The sequence below is a fragment of the Drosophila obscura genome, unplaced genomic scaffold, assembly GCF_018151105.1.
Source record: "Drosophila obscura isolate BZ-5 IFL unplaced genomic scaffold, ASM1815110v1 contig_4, whole genome shotgun sequence".
NCBI lineage: Eukaryota > Metazoa > Arthropoda > Insecta > Diptera > Drosophilidae > Drosophila > Drosophila obscura.
The window spans coordinates 1,438,394-1,456,202 of record NW_024542828.1 but is presented as its reverse complement, the minus strand read 5'-3'; the positions used below and the strand labels follow the sequence as shown (position 1 = coordinate 1,456,202).

The window sequence follows — 17,809 nt, the reverse complement described above, 5'->3', positions numbered from 1 at the left end:
CTTTGGATTTAGGAAAAAGGAGGGGAAAGATATTTTAGTTTACTTTAATTTTAGTTAATTCTTACGTTAAATATTTGATGTTAAGATATTTATTTAATTATTAACAGTTTGCTTTAAGCTTGATTTGATTCTTGAGTTTATGATTTCATTATTTTTATGTTCCTCCTTTGATTGATTTGCAGCTGTCTATCACGGAATCAATGGCAACATGTCGCTGGATAGGCGGGGAGAGATCACCACTCCGCCCACGCGCTACGACCTTACTTTGGGATCGGATAAGTCCTCTTCGCTCTCCCGATCAGAGGCCGGCACCTACGACGTGATTCAGGCCGAGATCCAGCATGCCAAGAGGCAGGAACTGGCCACTGGCGTGGCCACGGCAACGGCACCCCACCAGAATGGCCACAACGGAAACGGCCATCCGATGAGCACTCAACATGACATCGAGGCGGAGGTCAAGAAGAGGAAGTGGCCCACTGAGCCAAGCTACTTCTTGGCCAAGGAGCTGCTGATGACAGAGCGGACCTACAAAAAGGATCTGGATGTGCTGAACAACACGTTCCGGCAGGTACTGAGCATCGAGGATGTGGAGCAGCTGCAGCCGCTGTTCGAGCTGCTCGACTCGCTGGCCCAGCACCACAATCTCTTTCTGCGGGACATTGAGCACCGCATGGTGCTGTGGGAGGGCCGTGGCAGCCACGACTCCCACCGCATCGGAGACGTGATGATGAAGCACATGGCGGCGCTGCCCATCTACGACGAGTACGTGCAGACCCACCTGGACATACTGCACTGCCTGAACGACATGTACGAGACGGACAATCGCTTCCAGCAGGTGTACAAGGACTTTGAGCAGCAGAAGGTCTGCTATCTGCCCATCGGGGAGTTGCTGTTGAAGCCCCTGAATCGCCTGCTGCACTATCAGCTCCTCCTGGAGCGGCTCTGCGACTACTACGCCGAAGAGCACATCGACTATGCCGACTGCCAGGCCGTCTACCATCTGCTCATACGCAGCACCAAGGAGATTCGTGCCCAGCTTCCCGATTCGGCCAATTTCGTGGAGCTGTGCGAGCTGCAGCGCGACATCAGCTTCGAGCAGCTGGTGCAGCCCCATCGGCGCCTTATCCGCCAGGGCTGCCTGCTGAAGCACTCCAAGCGCGGCCTGCAGCAGCGCATGTTCTTCCTGTTCTCGGACATCCTTCTGTACGGCTCCAAGTCGCCGCTGGATCAAAGCTTTCGCATACTCGGCCACGTGCCGGTGCGTTCCCTGCTCACCGAGAACGCCGAGCACAACACGTTCTCTATCTTTGGGGGACAGTGCGCCATTACGGTGAGTGCGGGCACCACCGCCGAGAAGACCCTCTGGCTGGCCGAGCTCTCCAAGGCGGCGGCGGACGTCAAGAATCGTCCGCCCAACATGCAGCTTCAGTTGACGACGCTCAAGAACTGCAGTGAGTATTTCTAGACGGGGATTGAGGGGGAGGCGTTACGAGAAAAAGCTCTCTTTAGTCTTCTTTTATTTGTTAAACTTTCGAATACTTTTCTCTGTTTATGGCTGGCAAGAAAAGCACGCTGCAAGGCCTTGTAAGCAAGCACCCAGAACCCCAGTCTCCACTTTATACGGGACCAAAATTAATCCATGATCGTCTCTTTATCGCTCTATCCATAGGCTCCTCCGAAGAAGGTCTCGATCTGTTCGGACTGACGAACGGCAACAACAGCAGCCTGAACAGCAGCATCAATGGAGGCGGACCCCTGACCCCCCAGCAGCTGCAGCTCCAGCAGCAGCAGCAGTGCAAGACGCAGCCGTCCCGAAGCAATACCGCTCTGCACGTCTGCTGGCATCGTGGCGCCACCGTCGGACTGGGCGATCATCTAATCGCGGCCGAGCACCAGCTGTCCGGCTATCTGCTGCGTAAATTCAAGAACAGCTCCGGCTGGCAGAAGCTCTGGGTGGTCTTCACCTCGTTCTGCTTGTACTTCTATAAGAGCTACCAGGATGAGTTTGCCCTCGCCAGCCTCCCGCTTCTGGGCTACACAGTGGGGCCGCCCGGTCACCAGGATGCCGTGCAGAAGGAGTTTGTGTTCAAGCTCTCCTTCAAGAATCATGTGTACTTCTTTAGAGCAGAGAGTGCGCATACATATAACAGGTGAGTCGAGCTACATATACATACATCCACATGAGTTAAAGACCCAGCTAACTTTGGTTTCCCTCTCTTTTATTAGATGGCTGGAGGTATTGCGAAGCACCACCCAGACCCAGGACTTTAAGAACATTCACAGCCATGCTGTGCTCGGCAATTAGGAAGGATGAAGACACCTCTCTACCCAGCATGGACGTACTTTGACGTAACCCTCCCCTAACTTACATATGTATCATCCCTGTGCAATTCCATGGAGGAGTCCCTCAAGCGACCGTATAGAACCACATACGCATAGATATGCCCTCTAGTATTCTATTTTTTATACAACGTATACACCACAACAAATATTCCCATTTTATATATTGTATTCTACTCTACTACCCCACCCCACTACACATTCTACACAGTCAGTGTGTACTTATACTTATTCAATGTATTTGTATCTTAAGTAACCCTGTAAACCCTGTAAATAACGTCGTCTTCTATCGTTTCGTCTTGTCTTTGTTTCGGTATCTAGTGCACCCATCATTTTATCCTGTATCTTTTATTCTTTACTTTGCTTTAAGTGGAAGGTTTTATGTATTTTAGTATTCAAAGTTTTATTCGCTTGTGTCAAATGTTTATTCGATATGCAATAAAAGAAATTATAGAAAAAGTTAAAAACTGTTGGCAAAAATTAAATAAATCTAATGAAATTCTACTTTCATATACGTATAAATTATGCAATTGTTTAATCGTAAGCTTAAGTCATTAACTTTAATAGACTTTAACAAATTAATAAAAACAATTTTAACAAAATGAAGAGAAGTTTTATGTTTTATAATGAAATTGAATACATAGGGGCGGGGGGATAAGTTTTGTCATATTCTCATTTATTGATATTTGAAATCTTATACTTTATTAATAATAATAATATTAATTACAATAAGGTAATTTGAAATTCCACATAATTTGAATTGTTGCATCAATCATTGTTGTTTTCGTTTGTTAGTTTTGTTTTGTTTTTTTTTTTGCTGTGATTTGATTTAATTCTTTTGGGATTCTGTTTCTTTTATATATGTATGTACTTGTAAGTTACTCTTCTCTACCTTTTCTGCATTATTAAGTGTTTCATAATAAGTTTTAAATAATAGAACAATGGGTTGCTATGTGGTAGATTATTCATACATATATAATATTAACATGATGCTCAGAGCATCATCACCGTCAACGAGCGCTCGTTCTCGTTGCATTCTCGTCTATTCCAATTCAATACAGGATCTCTCTCATCTCTCATATCATATCATTTCGTTTCGCGTCCAACACAAAGTGCCAAAAAGTGGAGGGAGGTTGGTTTCATAGCAAAAGGAACAGCAATTTGCATTCAACACAGAAAACCAGATCAAAACTCGATTGTAAACGCTTAAGACTAACTAAATGAATTGCCGCAGCCAAGACACAGTTGAACCTAGAGATTATATAGCGTGGCAAATGGCAGTTTATGAGGTGTTTACATCCAACTATACACTAATGGGGGCGATCACACAATCTTCTCCATTGCATTTGGGGTATTTTTTGGGGGTGGGGTGGGGAGGGGAGGGGAGAGTGTGTGTGTGTTTCTCTGCGGGTGCGATAGACCCAAAACGAAGAGTTCAGGTCAGGCCAAGGAGGAACAAGATCTTATAGTTAGGCTAGGAAAGTGGGGCTGTGCTGGGTAAGCAACAAAAGAATATACAAAATACATTTTGGATTGGTCTCACTGGATGCTACTACTATAGGACGATGCTCTAGACTCGTTCAAGCGTTCATTCCAATCATTTCCAACAGGATTTGTTCGCACTTCCCATGTGGTTTTTGTTTTTGATTGATAATAACTAACATTTAATTTCAATTTCTAGTAAATTTCACATTTTATAGCCAATCAACTTATGATTCAATCTAGGTAGCATGTTTTCGAGTGTGTATGTATGTGTTGGTGTGTGTGTGAGTGTGTGCGCATGGAAGTGGGCATGGTTGGAGAGTTATCATTGACATTCCGCACTCAACACTATTCAATTACAATTACAATTTCAATTTCGGGTTCTTGGGCAGATGGGAAGCTACCGCCGCCAATCAATTAACTTTCAACTTTTGCTGTGCTGTTGCTTGCTACGACACGAACTATTACAGATACATACATAACATATATCATTGTTTCATTAGGCTGTTTAGTTTTTACTTTTTGGTTAAGCTTCGGATTGAGTTTCATTGTGGGTTTAGTTAGTTGATCTTAGTAGAGTTGCTTTGCACACATCTAAAATGAAACTATTTTGTTTTTGTAATTATTTGACATAGTTTTTATAATATGTGTTTTATTATAATTATTAATCATTTTCCGCCGCTGATATCTATGCTACTAATATAACATTTGAATCGCTGTTAGCTTACGAGAGGGATTTTTAGCTGCAGCGACCGCTTGCGCTGCTGCTGCTGCCTGCTGGGGGAAGTATTTCGCATTTCTTTCTGGGAGTGTGTCTCTGGTTCTTGGATAAAACGATGAAACGGGCCAAACAAGTCTAACTAGGATCGAACTTTCGTGAGTGACTGTGTGAGGGATAGTAAATGAGTGTGTTGCAGTGACACTGTTACAATTTTATAGCATTATAATTGTTATAAATATTCATGCTGTTATTTAATTTAAACGTGTGTATGTTATTGTATATTTTTGTTGCTGTAGTTTGCTGATTTCTCAATCTGGAGCTGGTGTCCTTCCTGCTGCTGCTGGTACGGCCGCTGCTCTGGCTGTCGCTTCTGATTTTGCTGCTGTTGCTGTTCCTGGTGTGGGCGCATGGCTAATCGATGAAACTCTGCTCCACGCAGGCTTTCACACGCTTCTCATACTCGCGACGATTCTCTTTATACAGCTGGGCGGCGGTGGAGTTGGCCGGTGAGTTGGGATTGGGATCGCTCAGAAGTGACTAAGAGAAACACCGAAAACAGTTAGTATACATAGAGTCAGTCAGTATATCACGATTGACATTAAGAACCTCACCTGTATGGATGTTAGTATGGCCGACACATCGTATGTGGGACTCCAGCGATTCTGCAATATATCCAGGCATATGCCACCATCTGCATACACGTTTGGGTGAAATACTTTCGAAACGAATCGAACTGTTGGCGGTTTATTTGGATATTCTTCCGTAAATTCTATGGTTAACTTAAAGGTTCCATCCTCGAATGGGGTATCGTGTGGACCAAAAATCACAGCATTCCATATCATAATATTATTATCTGTTGGCGCACCCGAAACACCCGTTGGTGGGTCTTCCTGAAGTCTGTTGAAAAGATTATAAATTGGATGGAATGTTAGGAATATTAATGCATTTATAAAATCAGATTGTGTATCTATATATCTATATTTTATTGGATGGCACATTGAAACTGAATACTAATCCACAGAAAAGCACATTTGTATCTTTCTTAGTCATAAACTGTTTATTAATCATGTTCCTTTGTGACTAAGAAAACGCTTTTTATGGCGTGAAAATATCTGTGTATATAAATAGGCATAAACACAAAAGTTCGGTACCATTTTAAGTGTCGTTGGTTTTCCTTTTGTTTGAGATATGGTAATTGTGAGCAGTAAGCAGTATGATATAATCAATATAAAGATAGATTCTGTTGCAGTTCAGCAAAAGCTCAGATGTAACCACTGGGTCATCATCTAACTATTAAATAATAATTATTTAAGCAACTTTCATTCGTTTGTATTATGTACACAGAACCCAGACCAAAAGTCGATCCAATGAGGAATCCGATTTGCGATATGGTAACGGCCAATTGTCACGTTATCTGTACGGGGATCTGCTTGGAATGTAGGTCAATGCTGGCGCGGTCTGCAACAAGCGGGTGGTCTGAACCGTACCGAAACCGCAGCAATAACAACAACAAAACCAACCATCCAACCGCGCCCTTCAATCGGCTTAAATCAATACCAAAATGCGAAATGCTGCTCTGGCCAACGAATGAAATCATCGATTAAACAAGAACTAGTGAGCAGGGACTAGACTAGGGATGGATGGATACCAAGTACCAAGAGATGAACCAGTTAATAGAGTGTCACGTGCCACCCACTTTTCGCTGGGGTGCAGCCTTGACATTATGCCAGGGCCGTGACGATGCAATCTCTGGGGTGCAATCTAATTGACAAAAACAGAATACACTGACGAAATCACATGAAATTCCATTTGGGAACACATTCAAGTCTTGCTATCTCTGTCGCGTGAGTCAACAAGGTTACGCGAGAGTGGTGGCGGGAGCGGGAGAGCAGCAACCAGGATGCGAATGACTTTTGGGGCAGCTGCTGCTGCTGCTGCTTTCTGCTCTCTCTTCTGACTCAATTCCCAACATTTTGGGATCTGCTTTTCCTCTCTCTCTCCCTCTCACTGGGGCACACATTCATGGTTCCTATTGTTAATGATTTTTGTCTGCGACGCAATTGGCGAAAACGGAAGACGAATTTTCGTTGTTACGATCCTCCTCACATATTCTTGCTTTATTTTCCTTTTGCATTTGTTTTTCGCGCTCTTCCTCTTCTTCTGCAGCAGCACCACATCAAAGTCAAGTGTCAAAGGCATACATATGTATGCACCTATATGTATGTGTGTGTATATTTTGGCTGCGCAAACTTTTCCACGACATACAGACATAATGGTGGGTCTGGTCTGCGCTCACACGTATTGGGGCAGCAGGCAGGCAGCAGAGCAGCCCCCAGGTTTCTCCATTTCATACCACGAAACACGATTTGGGTAGGGGGAGGAGCGACGACTACGACGACGACGACGAGGTCTCTCAAAGTGTGTGTACTTTGCGTTTTTTTTCTTTTCATTTTTTTTCGTGGCGTTTTCTTACCTTTTAAAATCTCTCATAAGACGTCTGCGTGCGGGTGTTGACATGTTTTACAACGATACTAACACTTTGTGTGTATTGTGAATTGTAAGCCTAAGCAAATATGCGCCCTTTTTATAAACAGAAACAGTGAAATTTTGGAATTTAATTGAGGACAAATTGAGCAGCAGTGTGACCGCGTATTTATCGTTCAATTTATTTGTCGTTTTGCACTCAGAAATATACCGAATAATACCTTGTCATTTTTATAATATACCGTAAATATACTGACGGACACGACAAGCTGTTATGCATTGATATTCCTCAATTTTAATATTCGGCGTAATAATGCTAGCAAGCTAAGACTCTCAGCGCTGCACATATATTTTTCTACGAATAATTGATTAATTTCCTAAAAGATTTGTTAATGATAAGAACTCCCGTTCATTTGAATTATTCATAAGTAAGGTTTAATCAAATAGAGGAAATGGTCTTTTGATGGACAATTCAATGTTTTACATGGTAACTACACGTTTACATTTGCTAGAAATTAACTACATAGTCATGTAAAACTCTACCGTTTCAGAAAAACGTCACAAAATGTAAAGTAAAACCCCACACTTCGACTAACACACCATGATGTAAAATTTTGATGTAAAATTTTACCAATGAAATTTGGGTACATAACGCGATTTTTGGCTATAACCAATGAAATTTTTCCAAATAAACATTAAAGGTATATTTAATCCTTTGGGGCCAAGGTGAGCATTGTAGGAGGCCCCTAAAAAAAGCTTGCCCGTTTTCTCATATAGGCCATACCTTGCCATTACCCAGTCGAAAGAGAGCACTCAAAACGCTCTCCGGACGCAATATCGCTAGTTGGAACAATAGTTTGCGGTAACAACCTCATTTTTTTAAACAACCCTTTGTTCTTTACTATACCGTTAAATACCTTTAGTATACCTTGAAATCATTTTCGACGTCAAAATATCCCAGGAAGAATGGTCTTTGTTAATGTCATAATTGACAACTGTATAATGATAGTTTGAGAGCATAATCATATGACAATCTTGTTCCAAAAAACTTCCCCAAAACTGCATATTTTTTGGATAAAATCTGGCTCATTTACCACTCAAAACAGATAAATACTTCATTCCAGTTAACTGAATTAAGTTCCATGGAGCAAGTTTGTGAAAAGTTTAAAAAAATAATGCGGAAATCCAAAATTTCATCGAATGAATCCTTGAAATCCTCTTCTCAGAGGTAGCGCTTTTATTTTTCACATAACTAAAGTATCTTACAGATGGTTGTAATGAACTTTGCCGCTCTGAAAATCTAAGAAATGCTGCTATAAATTGGACCTTAGCACTCTGTTTTTTCCGCTTTCCGTCTGGGAAATGTTAAAGTTTCAAATGCAGCAAATTTTCATTTTTGTGCGGTAATTATACCCATTCTCAAAGAGTTAGGGGGTATATTGTATTTCTGGTAAAAGTGCATGTGTTTAACGCAGAAAAGCAAACGTTTCCGACCCCATAAAGTACATATATTCTTGGTCAGCATCAATAACCGAGTCGATATGGCCATGTCTGTCTGTCCGTCATGATGTGCGCCTAGATCTCAGAGACTATAAGAGCCAGAGCAACAAAATTTTGTTTCCAGACTCATGTGATATCACACTGCTAAAAGTGTAATTCAAAATTTCGCCACCACAAAGGACGCAAATCTCTGGCATCCACAATTTTAAAGATACGAGAAAGCTAAAATCGCAGTATCGTAAAGAATGACCTTATCTATCAGATAGCCGAATCCGGTTTAGATTGGCTCATTATTATAGCTAGAACATAAAATTTATTTTCATTTTATATACTGACTGAGTACGGGTATAAAAGTAAAGTCGCGGCCACAGCAGCGACTCACAACGTTCCTTGTCGTTGTATGTACAGGCGCATTAATTAGGCCGCCCAATAGTGTAGGATTAGTTCGTTCCTCCTGATAACCACTTTCATTGTATTACTGCTCTGCTCCAAAGTGTTGCTTTTGCAGAACTCAAATGATGAATGGGTCGTGAGGTTTGGTTTTAATTGAAATTATAATTAAATGTATATGTATATGTATGTATATAAATATATAAACCGTGTGTTTCTGTTAAATTTCGTTTAATTTATTGAATATTTTAAGACTAATTAAAACAAATCAAGTGTATCACAAGCTTAATTCTAAATCTCCACAGCTGCTTCCTATTCTGGCATGACGTTCATCTTAGACGGGGAAAAGCTCGCTGTAAGTGAAATTCTCGAGGATTTTGGTGGTGATGACCAGGAACTTGGCCTCCAGGGCGCGCGCAATCGGAGCGATCAAATCGTTGGTGAAAACCTCAAAGTTCTGGTTGATCGTATCGTTTATGACATCGCCCAGCACCTTGTCGCCGTTGAAGAGGTTCTCCAGCTTCAGGTTTCCCTTTCCCGTGCGAATCTTCAGGGCGAACTCCTTCACGTGCAGGTAATCCAAATCATTCGATTGCTTGATGTCGTACTGGACGCGCACATAGGCCACAAAGTTGGTGAAGTTGCCGGTGAAGGGTCCGTTGCCCTTGATGGGCAGCGCCAGAATGTTGCCGTTAATCTCGTACATGCCATCGCCATGCAGATGCGGAAGAATCAGCTCGAAGTCGAAGCGCCTGTTCTGGGTGGAGGCGCGCAGCTTGGTGATCTCAAAGTTGGAGGCTCCCAGGATGTTCAGCTTCTTGGCCTTCACTGTAAGGCCACCGGATCCGTCGAGAATGCTCAGGTCGCCAATGTAGAGAGGCTCTAGTGGTGGCACATTCAGCTCCTTGATGCCCTTGGCCAGATACGGACGCAGATTGTGGACGCTGTTCTTCAGGCACTTCGACAGCTCGGGATCGTGGCGATGGCACACCTGAATGTAGTCAGCTATGGGCAGAGTTCTTGTGAGTATAGGATATAGGAAATAGGATCAGTCTTCTACTTACGCATGCTGCCAGCTAAGGTAACTCCCAGGAAGCAGATCATCAGAGAGGCTACAATGAGTGTGGACTGCATTTTGATTGATTGTATAGTTGCAAGTATATGTGGTTTCCTATGGGAAGATATCAAAGAGGCATTGTATTATAAAAATGGTTAAAGTAACTATTGTTTGATTCCCCATCCCCTCCCATCGCAGCCACTAACATCCCACCATTATCGGCATTGACGTCACAGTCTATGTTCCATAATGAACATCTATTCAAAAATCATTAACCACACAAGCTACACGGAGCCGAGTCGGCACACACTCAGCCCCTTTAAACCGATCCTCCTCCCACTGCTATAATCATCTCAAGTCCCAGTCCCGATTATAGGCATTATGGTCACTGCGTCGTAGTCAAATAAGTGGGAGGTTTCTATCGACTGAGCCGATCCGCAACGATTACTATCATCAGATGTCTGTTTTGTTCACTTTGTAGACTGCAAGTTAACTGATTTTGATCGGCGGCTCCGAGCACTATATCATTATCAATGTTTTACGATATTTATGAATGGCCACTGATTGGCGGTGTGCCAGCGAGAGCGAACTGTAGTTCAACTTCTACTAGAGAGAGAAAGAGCGAGCTTTTGAATGGACACTGATTGGGGAAAGGGAAATAGGAAAATTTCTTTGAACTTGAATGGGATTGATTGAGATTTAAGATCTCCTGCAAGAATTGGAAAATACATTTCCTTGGAGCTACATATATTGAATAATAAATGTTTTCGGGGTTCATTCTCATTCAGAAATGGGAACGAATGTAATACAGAGGTATTGGATGAATATTCCTTTAGTTGGGAAGTTTTCACTGGTTTGATTGAGTAGATTTTTGCTGAGGATCACGTCCGGATCACGTCCGGATCACGTCTAGGATATACGAGTGTCAACAAAAAATATTTCCTGGCTTGGAACTTACACTTGGAAATGATTTAGTTGTTTAATTGAGTTTTGCGTGTTCTGGCACTTTATTTGATTAACTTTTTGATGTCGAAGGCCGCTCAACGTTCTCGCTGCTGCTTGAGATTTATTCTGTGTGTTTGTTTCAGAGTCTCGGATTCGAGTGTTGCTTTAGTAACCGTCTACAGATCGTACTGAATGCAAAATTGTTGAGACCGGCACGTTTTATAGCAAAAATTTCGCTTCGATTTACATGAGAGCTTGGGCAAGTTGTGCTGTGGAGCTAGAACAGCAGCACGACGTAGAACTCAGAAATACCCCGGTTCCGCGCCCTGCTGCTGCTGCTGCTGGCAAAACGCTTAGCGAAAGAGGGAGAGGCGAGGCAAGCTGCGGCAGTGAGTGAGAGAGAGAGGGAGATAGAGAAAGACGCTAAGCAGCTACTGTTTAATACTAATAATAATCTTTATACTGATTGCATCCACACAAATGTATCTGCGAGCTGGGGGAAAATTGCCAGTTGGCGGCTGGGAAAATGCAGACAGCCAGCCAGGCAGGAAGCTGTGGGCTGTGGGCTGTTTCCCACCTCAGCAGCCTTGCCACCCGAAAACGAACGCAGTCGGGGATTAGGGGTTGGTAGCGGCCTGAATGGGGATGGGGATGGCGATGGGAATGGGAATGGGAAGGAAGGTCGCTGTCGTGCCAATCGCAATTACGAGTCGAGAACACATCTTCCCTGTGTTCTGTGGAGACGATCGGATCGGGAGTTAGTTGAGGTCGTGTGTTGGTTGACAATCTGTTCACTTTGGACATTATATATTATATAATGTCCCTGGTGACGAGAAGCTTTAGCGCTGGGCACTCGCTTGGGTTGGGTCGCCACTGGGATCGCTGGGCTGCCTCTGACATGGTTCGGTGCTGCCACTGATTGTGGTATGGGGCAAATTGTTGAACTGCACGCCATTCGGGGGTCAACCTAAAGATCAGTTGGCCAGGCTTCGGCCTAATGGCTGCCCGTACTACGTGTTAGATAACTAGCAACGAAACGCCTTTAGTCGCTGTTCATTCATCGTTTATTATTCAATCGCTTCCTCAGGGAAGCTCCCATCAGGGGCTGTAATGTGGGGCACAAAGTGCACTTCTTACAGAGGGATTTGTCTCGTGGACTGCTGACTTTTAGTTGATTTCTTCTTTGCTCATTAAAGCTACGAAGTCGGGCTATTTCTTGTGATAAATACCAACAGCCAGCAGTTGTTTACAAACCTTTACTCATTCATTGAGACGAGGCGATGGCCTTGAATTAACATGCCAAACCTGAACGAGAGTGGGTAACTTTTCTAACTCTCAAACGTGCATCTAATGATAACTCTGATAATATTGCAACCTGTTGGTTTGGGCAACACGAAAGGGGGGATTGAGCAATATAATCTCTCCCCTTTCCACCACCCTTTCCGCCTCCATCATCGCTGCTCTTTTAGTTGATTTTTCGTACTATTTTTGTTTATTTAGCTTGAACTCTGTGCAATACATTAGGACTTAGAAGTAGAACAGTGTCTCATGGAGAACTAGTTTAAGTTGATCCATTCATCCAGGGGGATCTTGGCGAATATGCGATCCATAAAGTTCCTGATGACCAGAGTGAGTTTCGTCCTCAGCGCCGGCTTCATTTCCTTGAGCAGCTCCTGGGAGTTCGAGTTGATGAACAGATTGAGAGCAGCCTCTGTTAATGGGAGGAGATTGTGAGTAGATTCCCGCATGTGATTCTCAGGGACTGAAGATCTAAGCTTACGTATGACTGAATTGCCATTGGCAATGTTATCCACGCCCATCTGTATTTCCTTCACATTGAAGTCCATCTTCACCGAGTCGGTGGTCAAGTAAGTGCGTCCATCAGCTCCCTCATTGGCCACCGCCTTGAAGTAGATCTTGGCCTTGACGCCCTCTGGCAAGAGAGCGAACTATCAGCACCCAGCCCAGCCATGATTGAAACTATCTGATGAGGTTACTTACCATACTCGCCCCAGTAGTCGCCGGCACCGGAGGCCTTCACCAAGATCAGAACACCTGTGGATCGGTACTGAGCCTTGACGCGTATGCGGGGTATCTCGCACGTCAGCTGGAACTGCAGCGAGTCCAAGTCGGAGCTGAAAGGCACATATAGAAATGTATATACTTATATGAGTATAAATATCTAATGGCAATGACAGTGACAATCTGCGTAATGACTCTCAAAGCTCCTTACAAAAGTGCCATTTCATGGCAACGATGAGCTGAGCAGACGACTATTTGCCGCAACCTTGATTGCTGCTGGATGGTGGTAACTGGTAGCCGAAACGAAACGAAACGAAACTCTCTTAAATCCAAGTCTCAACCCCAAGGAGAACTCTCCAAAAAGATCAGCCTGATGCGACCTTCGGCGGACAAACCAAAACCGAAACCGGCCCCAAAGACTGCACTCCACATGGAGTAGAATATTTCTAATGTTGGCACACTTTTCTGGCACGTTTCTTGGTCAACGATCTGTGGGTCGGGGGGTCTGGTCTGTCGTCTCGCGCAGTGTTTATGTGTCTACCAATTGACTTGGCGTCACTTTTTTCGCCAATTGAGTGACACTTGTCTATGGCCAAACGGTAGTCCGAGTCGTTGGTTGTGGTTTCTGCTTTTCTGTTGTTCTGCTGTTCCAAATACCGGAAAGTTAAGCCAAAAGTGCTCTTGGCTTTGGGGGGCGTTGCATAATCCAAGAGCCCCACAAAAACGGAGGCCATTCAGAGTGGAAAGAGGATTAGTTTCAGTCTAGTTAAAAGGCAATTGGAAACGACGCAACGGTTTACTTTCCTGGGTAATCTTTCTACACTTGTCTGACGATGGCAAAGGGGAGAACATGACAAATACCCAACGAAGTAATTCCCCAGCTTTCCCAAGAATCTCCTGTTAACCGCGAAACGCGTCGTCAAATCGCCCATTAAATGATTAAATAAATAAATAAAATTAAATGGCCCAACACACAGCCACACAGCAAACAAATTTCCAGCGAACAGCGCACGAGTATCTCTGGCTGATTCCGGCTAAAAGACATGGCTTAGATTTCCCTGGAGCTGCTCGCACACCTACACCTACACCTACCTGCCCCCAAACCAGAATGGGCACGAGTTGATATCTGGGGGCAGTTACGTGATGCAAGTAAAAATAAATAAAGTACATTGCAAATGAAAAAACCCGTGCGCATGCAAATCGATCTGGGCAAACATAAAACGTTTAAGTTAGAGTTGAAGAACCACTCAAATGCAAATCAATTATGGCTCGATCGATTGGCTCGAGTGCGAATGCGAGTGCGAATGCGAGTGCTAATCGTTTCGTATGGGTATAAATCAAGAACTTGAGAGCCCATAACCGGCGGCTTGATATCGGAAACTGCGCTCATTCAAGTCAGCTCCCCACACAATGTTGACAACGTGAGCGATGCAATGATCAAGCCGAAGATCGCGTGCTCAGATCAGAGCCATTGATCGAATGCGTAAGTGAACAATTGACTCACTGACTTGGATTGGCTTGGATGCTGGCCAAATGGGTGGATAATACAGTTGGGATATTCCATCGAATCTACTTGGATGCGTAGAACCTCTTTGTTATGACTCTGACTGTAATGTTGTGCCATTTGATCTTTTTTAACGGAAGTTCTACTAAACGAGACAGAGCTAAACGCACTGACTCTTTGACTTGGAGTTTAAATAGAACAATTAAGACTAAGATAATGCACAGAGAAGTTTGAATGCTCTGTCGAGTGGGTAAAACTAACAAGGGAAATAATAATCCGTGAGAGTATCAAATAAAATCAAACTGAATTCCAAACTGCATCTAAATATTGAAGTAGTTCTTTTTGGGAGAATAACACTGGAACACTGGCACACTGGCTGTGTCAGTGCATTGACATTTCTCATGGGCGAACATCTGCCTTCTGTGACATAAAGTGATGATGAACAACCACTTAAAGTGTCGGTCGAGCTATGCGGGTTCAGATCTAAGCTGACCCTATGGGTACGACAGAAAAAATGGGGACCAAAGTACATCGGAGCTAGGCGTGAGTGCACCTGAACCTACCGGATATTGGTGACAGTTATGTTGCTCACGCCATAGGCCTGGATGTTGCGGAAGAGAGCGCGATAGCCGTCCGGACCGCTGCCCAGGACAATGCCGATCTCATCGATCATCACTGGCTCAATCTGCAAGGGAAATACTCGTATGTGATTGATCAGAATGGAGTGTGATGTCATCCACTTACCTCGTAGATGTCCAGCTCGGGCACGCCCTTCTGCAGATAGTGGACCAGCTTGTTGCCGCTCTCCCGCAGACAGTCGTTGATCTGAGCCTCATCCCGGGGACACTGCTGCAGGTAGTAGGCTGAAAGTGATCGGTAATGGGTGAGAAATACTGCCTGCAACGATCTATAATTGCTGCCACTTTTGCCTATTCACAGTTCACATTGTTTCATCGAAAACTGTGCACAATGGAGCTGAAGATTCGCTATAGGGCTCCGCTCCCTCCCATCAACTGCGCTTCCCCGGTGCATGCGTGAGCTGTCGTTGGGTTCAAGTTCGCCATTATCTCGAGGGGATCTCTCACAGCCATAGCGGATAATCGCTGTGAACATGTTCGGCCTGCATTGTGAGCGGCCACTGAGAAATGAGGCTGGTGACAGGTTTATTGCCGGGTTAAGAAAGGTGTGTTCGGATAGGCACAATTGAGGATGTAGGAGGCAGACGACAGACGGCAGACATGATAAATGGAAGTCATACTTTAATATTGCGGAAGGGTCTAGACACTAGACTCTAGACTCTAGACTTTTCCGGAAGATGCACAACCCTATATTCTGAATTCCTCTCTTTAAATTGACTTGAACTTTGATTCCAGGAATTTGCTTTATATCTTGGCTACTCGTATATCCAGACACGTCCCATCCTACACATCTTTATGGGCCTCAAAGTTCTTAAAATAGCGAAATGGCCCAAGCAATTCCGTTCCAGATAGCTCGAGTTTTGATTGCAGCCAGTACGGGGTAATGTAATGTACCGAAAGAGAACCAGAAGTCTTGATCGGAGATAGTAGCTGCCATCAAATGCCATTCCGGGAACCACATAGCCACGAGCGTATTAGCCAACTTTCGTTGTTGCCGGGGCACGTCTGGGGGGTGGGTAATTAAAGCCCAATCCATGGGCTACTTAAGCCAATTTTGGGGCCGGGGCCGGGGCCGGGGGCGGCGTACGTGTCTAAGGAGGGGTCTCACGTCTGGAAAGCCAGCGCTGCCTTTGATGTAACTCTTCGAAAAGAAAGCTCTGCAGCCCAATCGGATGATATGCATCCATTAATGATTAATCACTGCTGTAGATGGTACTTACGTTGCTCCTGGGCCCAAATGGCGCCCACGATGGACGCGAGCAAAACGAATCCGAATTTGTGGCACATTTTTGTATGGTTCGTCTGAATGAAAGTACAAGTAACAGGGGAAATTATTGGTAGTGTTTCACTTTTTGTTTTTCGCTAGTTTCGTAATTGATTAGCACGTTTTTTCTGCCGTCGAAAATGTATGGATTTATGTATGCTAGTTTCTGGTCAGATGACGTCGTTGGCTGGTCTGCTGGCTGCTGGCTGCTTTACGAGCGAAAGCGAAAACAGTTGGAAAAGAATTTTGAACACACACTCGCACGGTAAATCTGTGGGTTTCACTTTGACGTAAATTCTTTGGGGCTCGTTAAGTGGGTCACAGTCTCAGTCCCAGTCTCAGTCCCAGTCCCTGACCCAGGCCCAAAACCAAACCCAAAGCCAGTCACAACCAGTCCACACCAGTCAGTCCGTCGTTGTTTGTTCTTGAATAAAGAATCGAATTGTTGTCCGCTGCTGCTTTCTTCGGCGTGACTTGGCCTGCGCTTACTTTGCGTCCAACTTTCACGCGACTCGGTCGAGGAATGAGCTCGCAGTGCGTTGGACCAAGCCATTTTAACCAACAAGAAGTCGGCTCGAAAGCGTCGACGAAATGCAGCGAAAGAGCCAGAGAAAGAAAGACGAACAAAAGGAGAGGCCTCCTACTCTGTTACTGCCAACTGCCACCTCTGCCTCTGCCTATGCCTTTGCGTCGTTTGGGGCCTGGCTCTGGGTGCCTTGAAGTTGAAGGTTAGCCCTGCACTTAACGTTACACCACCTGGAACCCCACACCATCTGAAATCGCAGTCTCTGGTAATGAGTTTGCCACGAATGATGAATCCATCATTAGCGATTCTACATGCTGGGATTAGCATCCACCTCCTTTTGCCTCTCAGCCTTTTCGTAGCCTTTGTTCTAAAGAGTGTCAAGAGATGACGATGGCGATGGGCCAAGCGGCACCTCATTATCTCCTCCCCCTATCCAGCCATTCATTGAACCCTTTCCTTTATAAATCAGTAATGTTTATTGGGCTTACCATCCATCCATTCCTCCCATTGACAGCGAGTGACAAGCCCTCCAAAAGAAATGCACATGCCTCGGGGAACTTTGTCACAGCACTTTATTCGCTGTCGAGAACAATTCTGACTGTTTGTTTATGATTGTGCGTTTTGCATTTAAATTTAATTTACATCTACATAGAGATGGCAAAGGGGTCGTGAGCCATGAATCACATCGCATTAAATGTTGAATAGCAGTGATTTCACTTGTTCTGCTATGGATACGGAACCTTTGTTTTTATTTTCAAGCTCAGGAATCGTCTTGCCTGGCGTCTGAGAAAATAATTTAATATTTTCTTCTCACACGAATGATCGTCTTGTACACACAGCATGGTTCAATATTTTGCACCGCCACTGTAGCTGCACCGCCTGAAAGTATGCCAAGGAAACGTATCGCACGGCAGAAGTCGTGTGCCTGAAAATGTA

At 44.3% G+C, this 17,809-nt stretch overlaps 4 protein-coding genes across 5 annotated transcripts in view; 1 reads left to right on the top strand and 3 right to left on the bottom strand.

The window, feature by feature from the left end:
- The window catches only part of LOC111068443 (FERM, ARHGEF and pleckstrin domain-containing protein 2), a 39,109-nt gene extending 36,211 nt beyond the window's left edge, over nt 1-2,898 (top strand). The window contains exons 11-13 of the mRNA XM_022357919.2: nt 183-1,451; nt 1,670-2,150; nt 2,227-2,898. Coding sequence (XP_022213611.2) covers nt 183-1,451; nt 1,670-2,150; nt 2,227-2,305 — 1,829 coding nt within the window. The 3' untranslated portion in view covers nt 2,306-2,898. The remainder of the gene's footprint in view (nt 1-182; nt 1,452-1,669; nt 2,151-2,226) is intronic.
- Nucleotides 2,899-3,706: 808 nt separating this feature from the next.
- On the bottom strand, nt 3,707-7,202 carry LOC111068445 (ubiquitin-conjugating enzyme E2-17 kDa). Its single transcript, XM_022357920.2, has 3 exons — nt 7,017-7,202; nt 5,155-5,440; nt 3,707-5,080 (listed from the first exon to the last, which is right to left on the bottom strand). The coding sequence occupies exons 1-3, from the start codon at nt 7,058-7,060 to the stop codon at nt 4,955-4,957; spliced, it is 456 nt and encodes a 151-aa protein (XP_022213612.1). The 5' UTR covers nt 7,061-7,202; the 3' UTR covers nt 3,707-4,954.
- A 1,940-nt stretch (nt 7,203-9,142) lies between these two features.
- Nucleotides 9,143-11,115, bottom strand: LOC111068296 (protein takeout). The gene is made up of 3 exons (XM_022357681.2): nt 10,933-11,115; nt 9,982-10,088; nt 9,143-9,922 (listed from the first exon to the last, which is right to left on the bottom strand). The coding sequence occupies exons 2-3, from the start codon at nt 10,049-10,051 to the stop codon at nt 9,252-9,254; spliced, it is 741 nt and encodes a 246-aa protein (XP_022213373.1). The 5' UTR covers nt 10,052-10,088; nt 10,933-11,115; the 3' UTR covers nt 9,143-9,251.
- A 1,277-nt stretch (nt 11,116-12,392) lies between these two features.
- Nucleotides 12,393-16,887, bottom strand: LOC111068325 (protein takeout). 2 transcript variants are annotated; one of them, XM_022357717.2, is made up of 6 exons: nt 16,837-16,887; nt 16,304-16,385; nt 15,190-15,308; nt 15,009-15,130; nt 12,921-13,054; nt 12,393-12,852 (listed from the first exon to the last, which is right to left on the bottom strand). In XM_022357717.2, exons 2-6 carry the CDS (start codon nt 16,368-16,370, stop codon nt 12,476-12,478), a joined length of 819 nt encoding a protein of 272 aa, XP_022213409.1. In that variant the 5' UTR covers nt 16,371-16,385; nt 16,837-16,887; the 3' UTR covers nt 12,393-12,475. The 2 variants fall into 2 exon arrangements, with proteins under 2 accessions (XP_022213409.1, XP_022213410.1); XM_022357718.2 differs by lacking the exon at nt 16,837-16,887 and having other exon boundaries at nt 12,393-12,630; nt 12,700-12,852.
- Between the last annotated feature and the right edge of the window lie 922 nt (nt 16,888-17,809).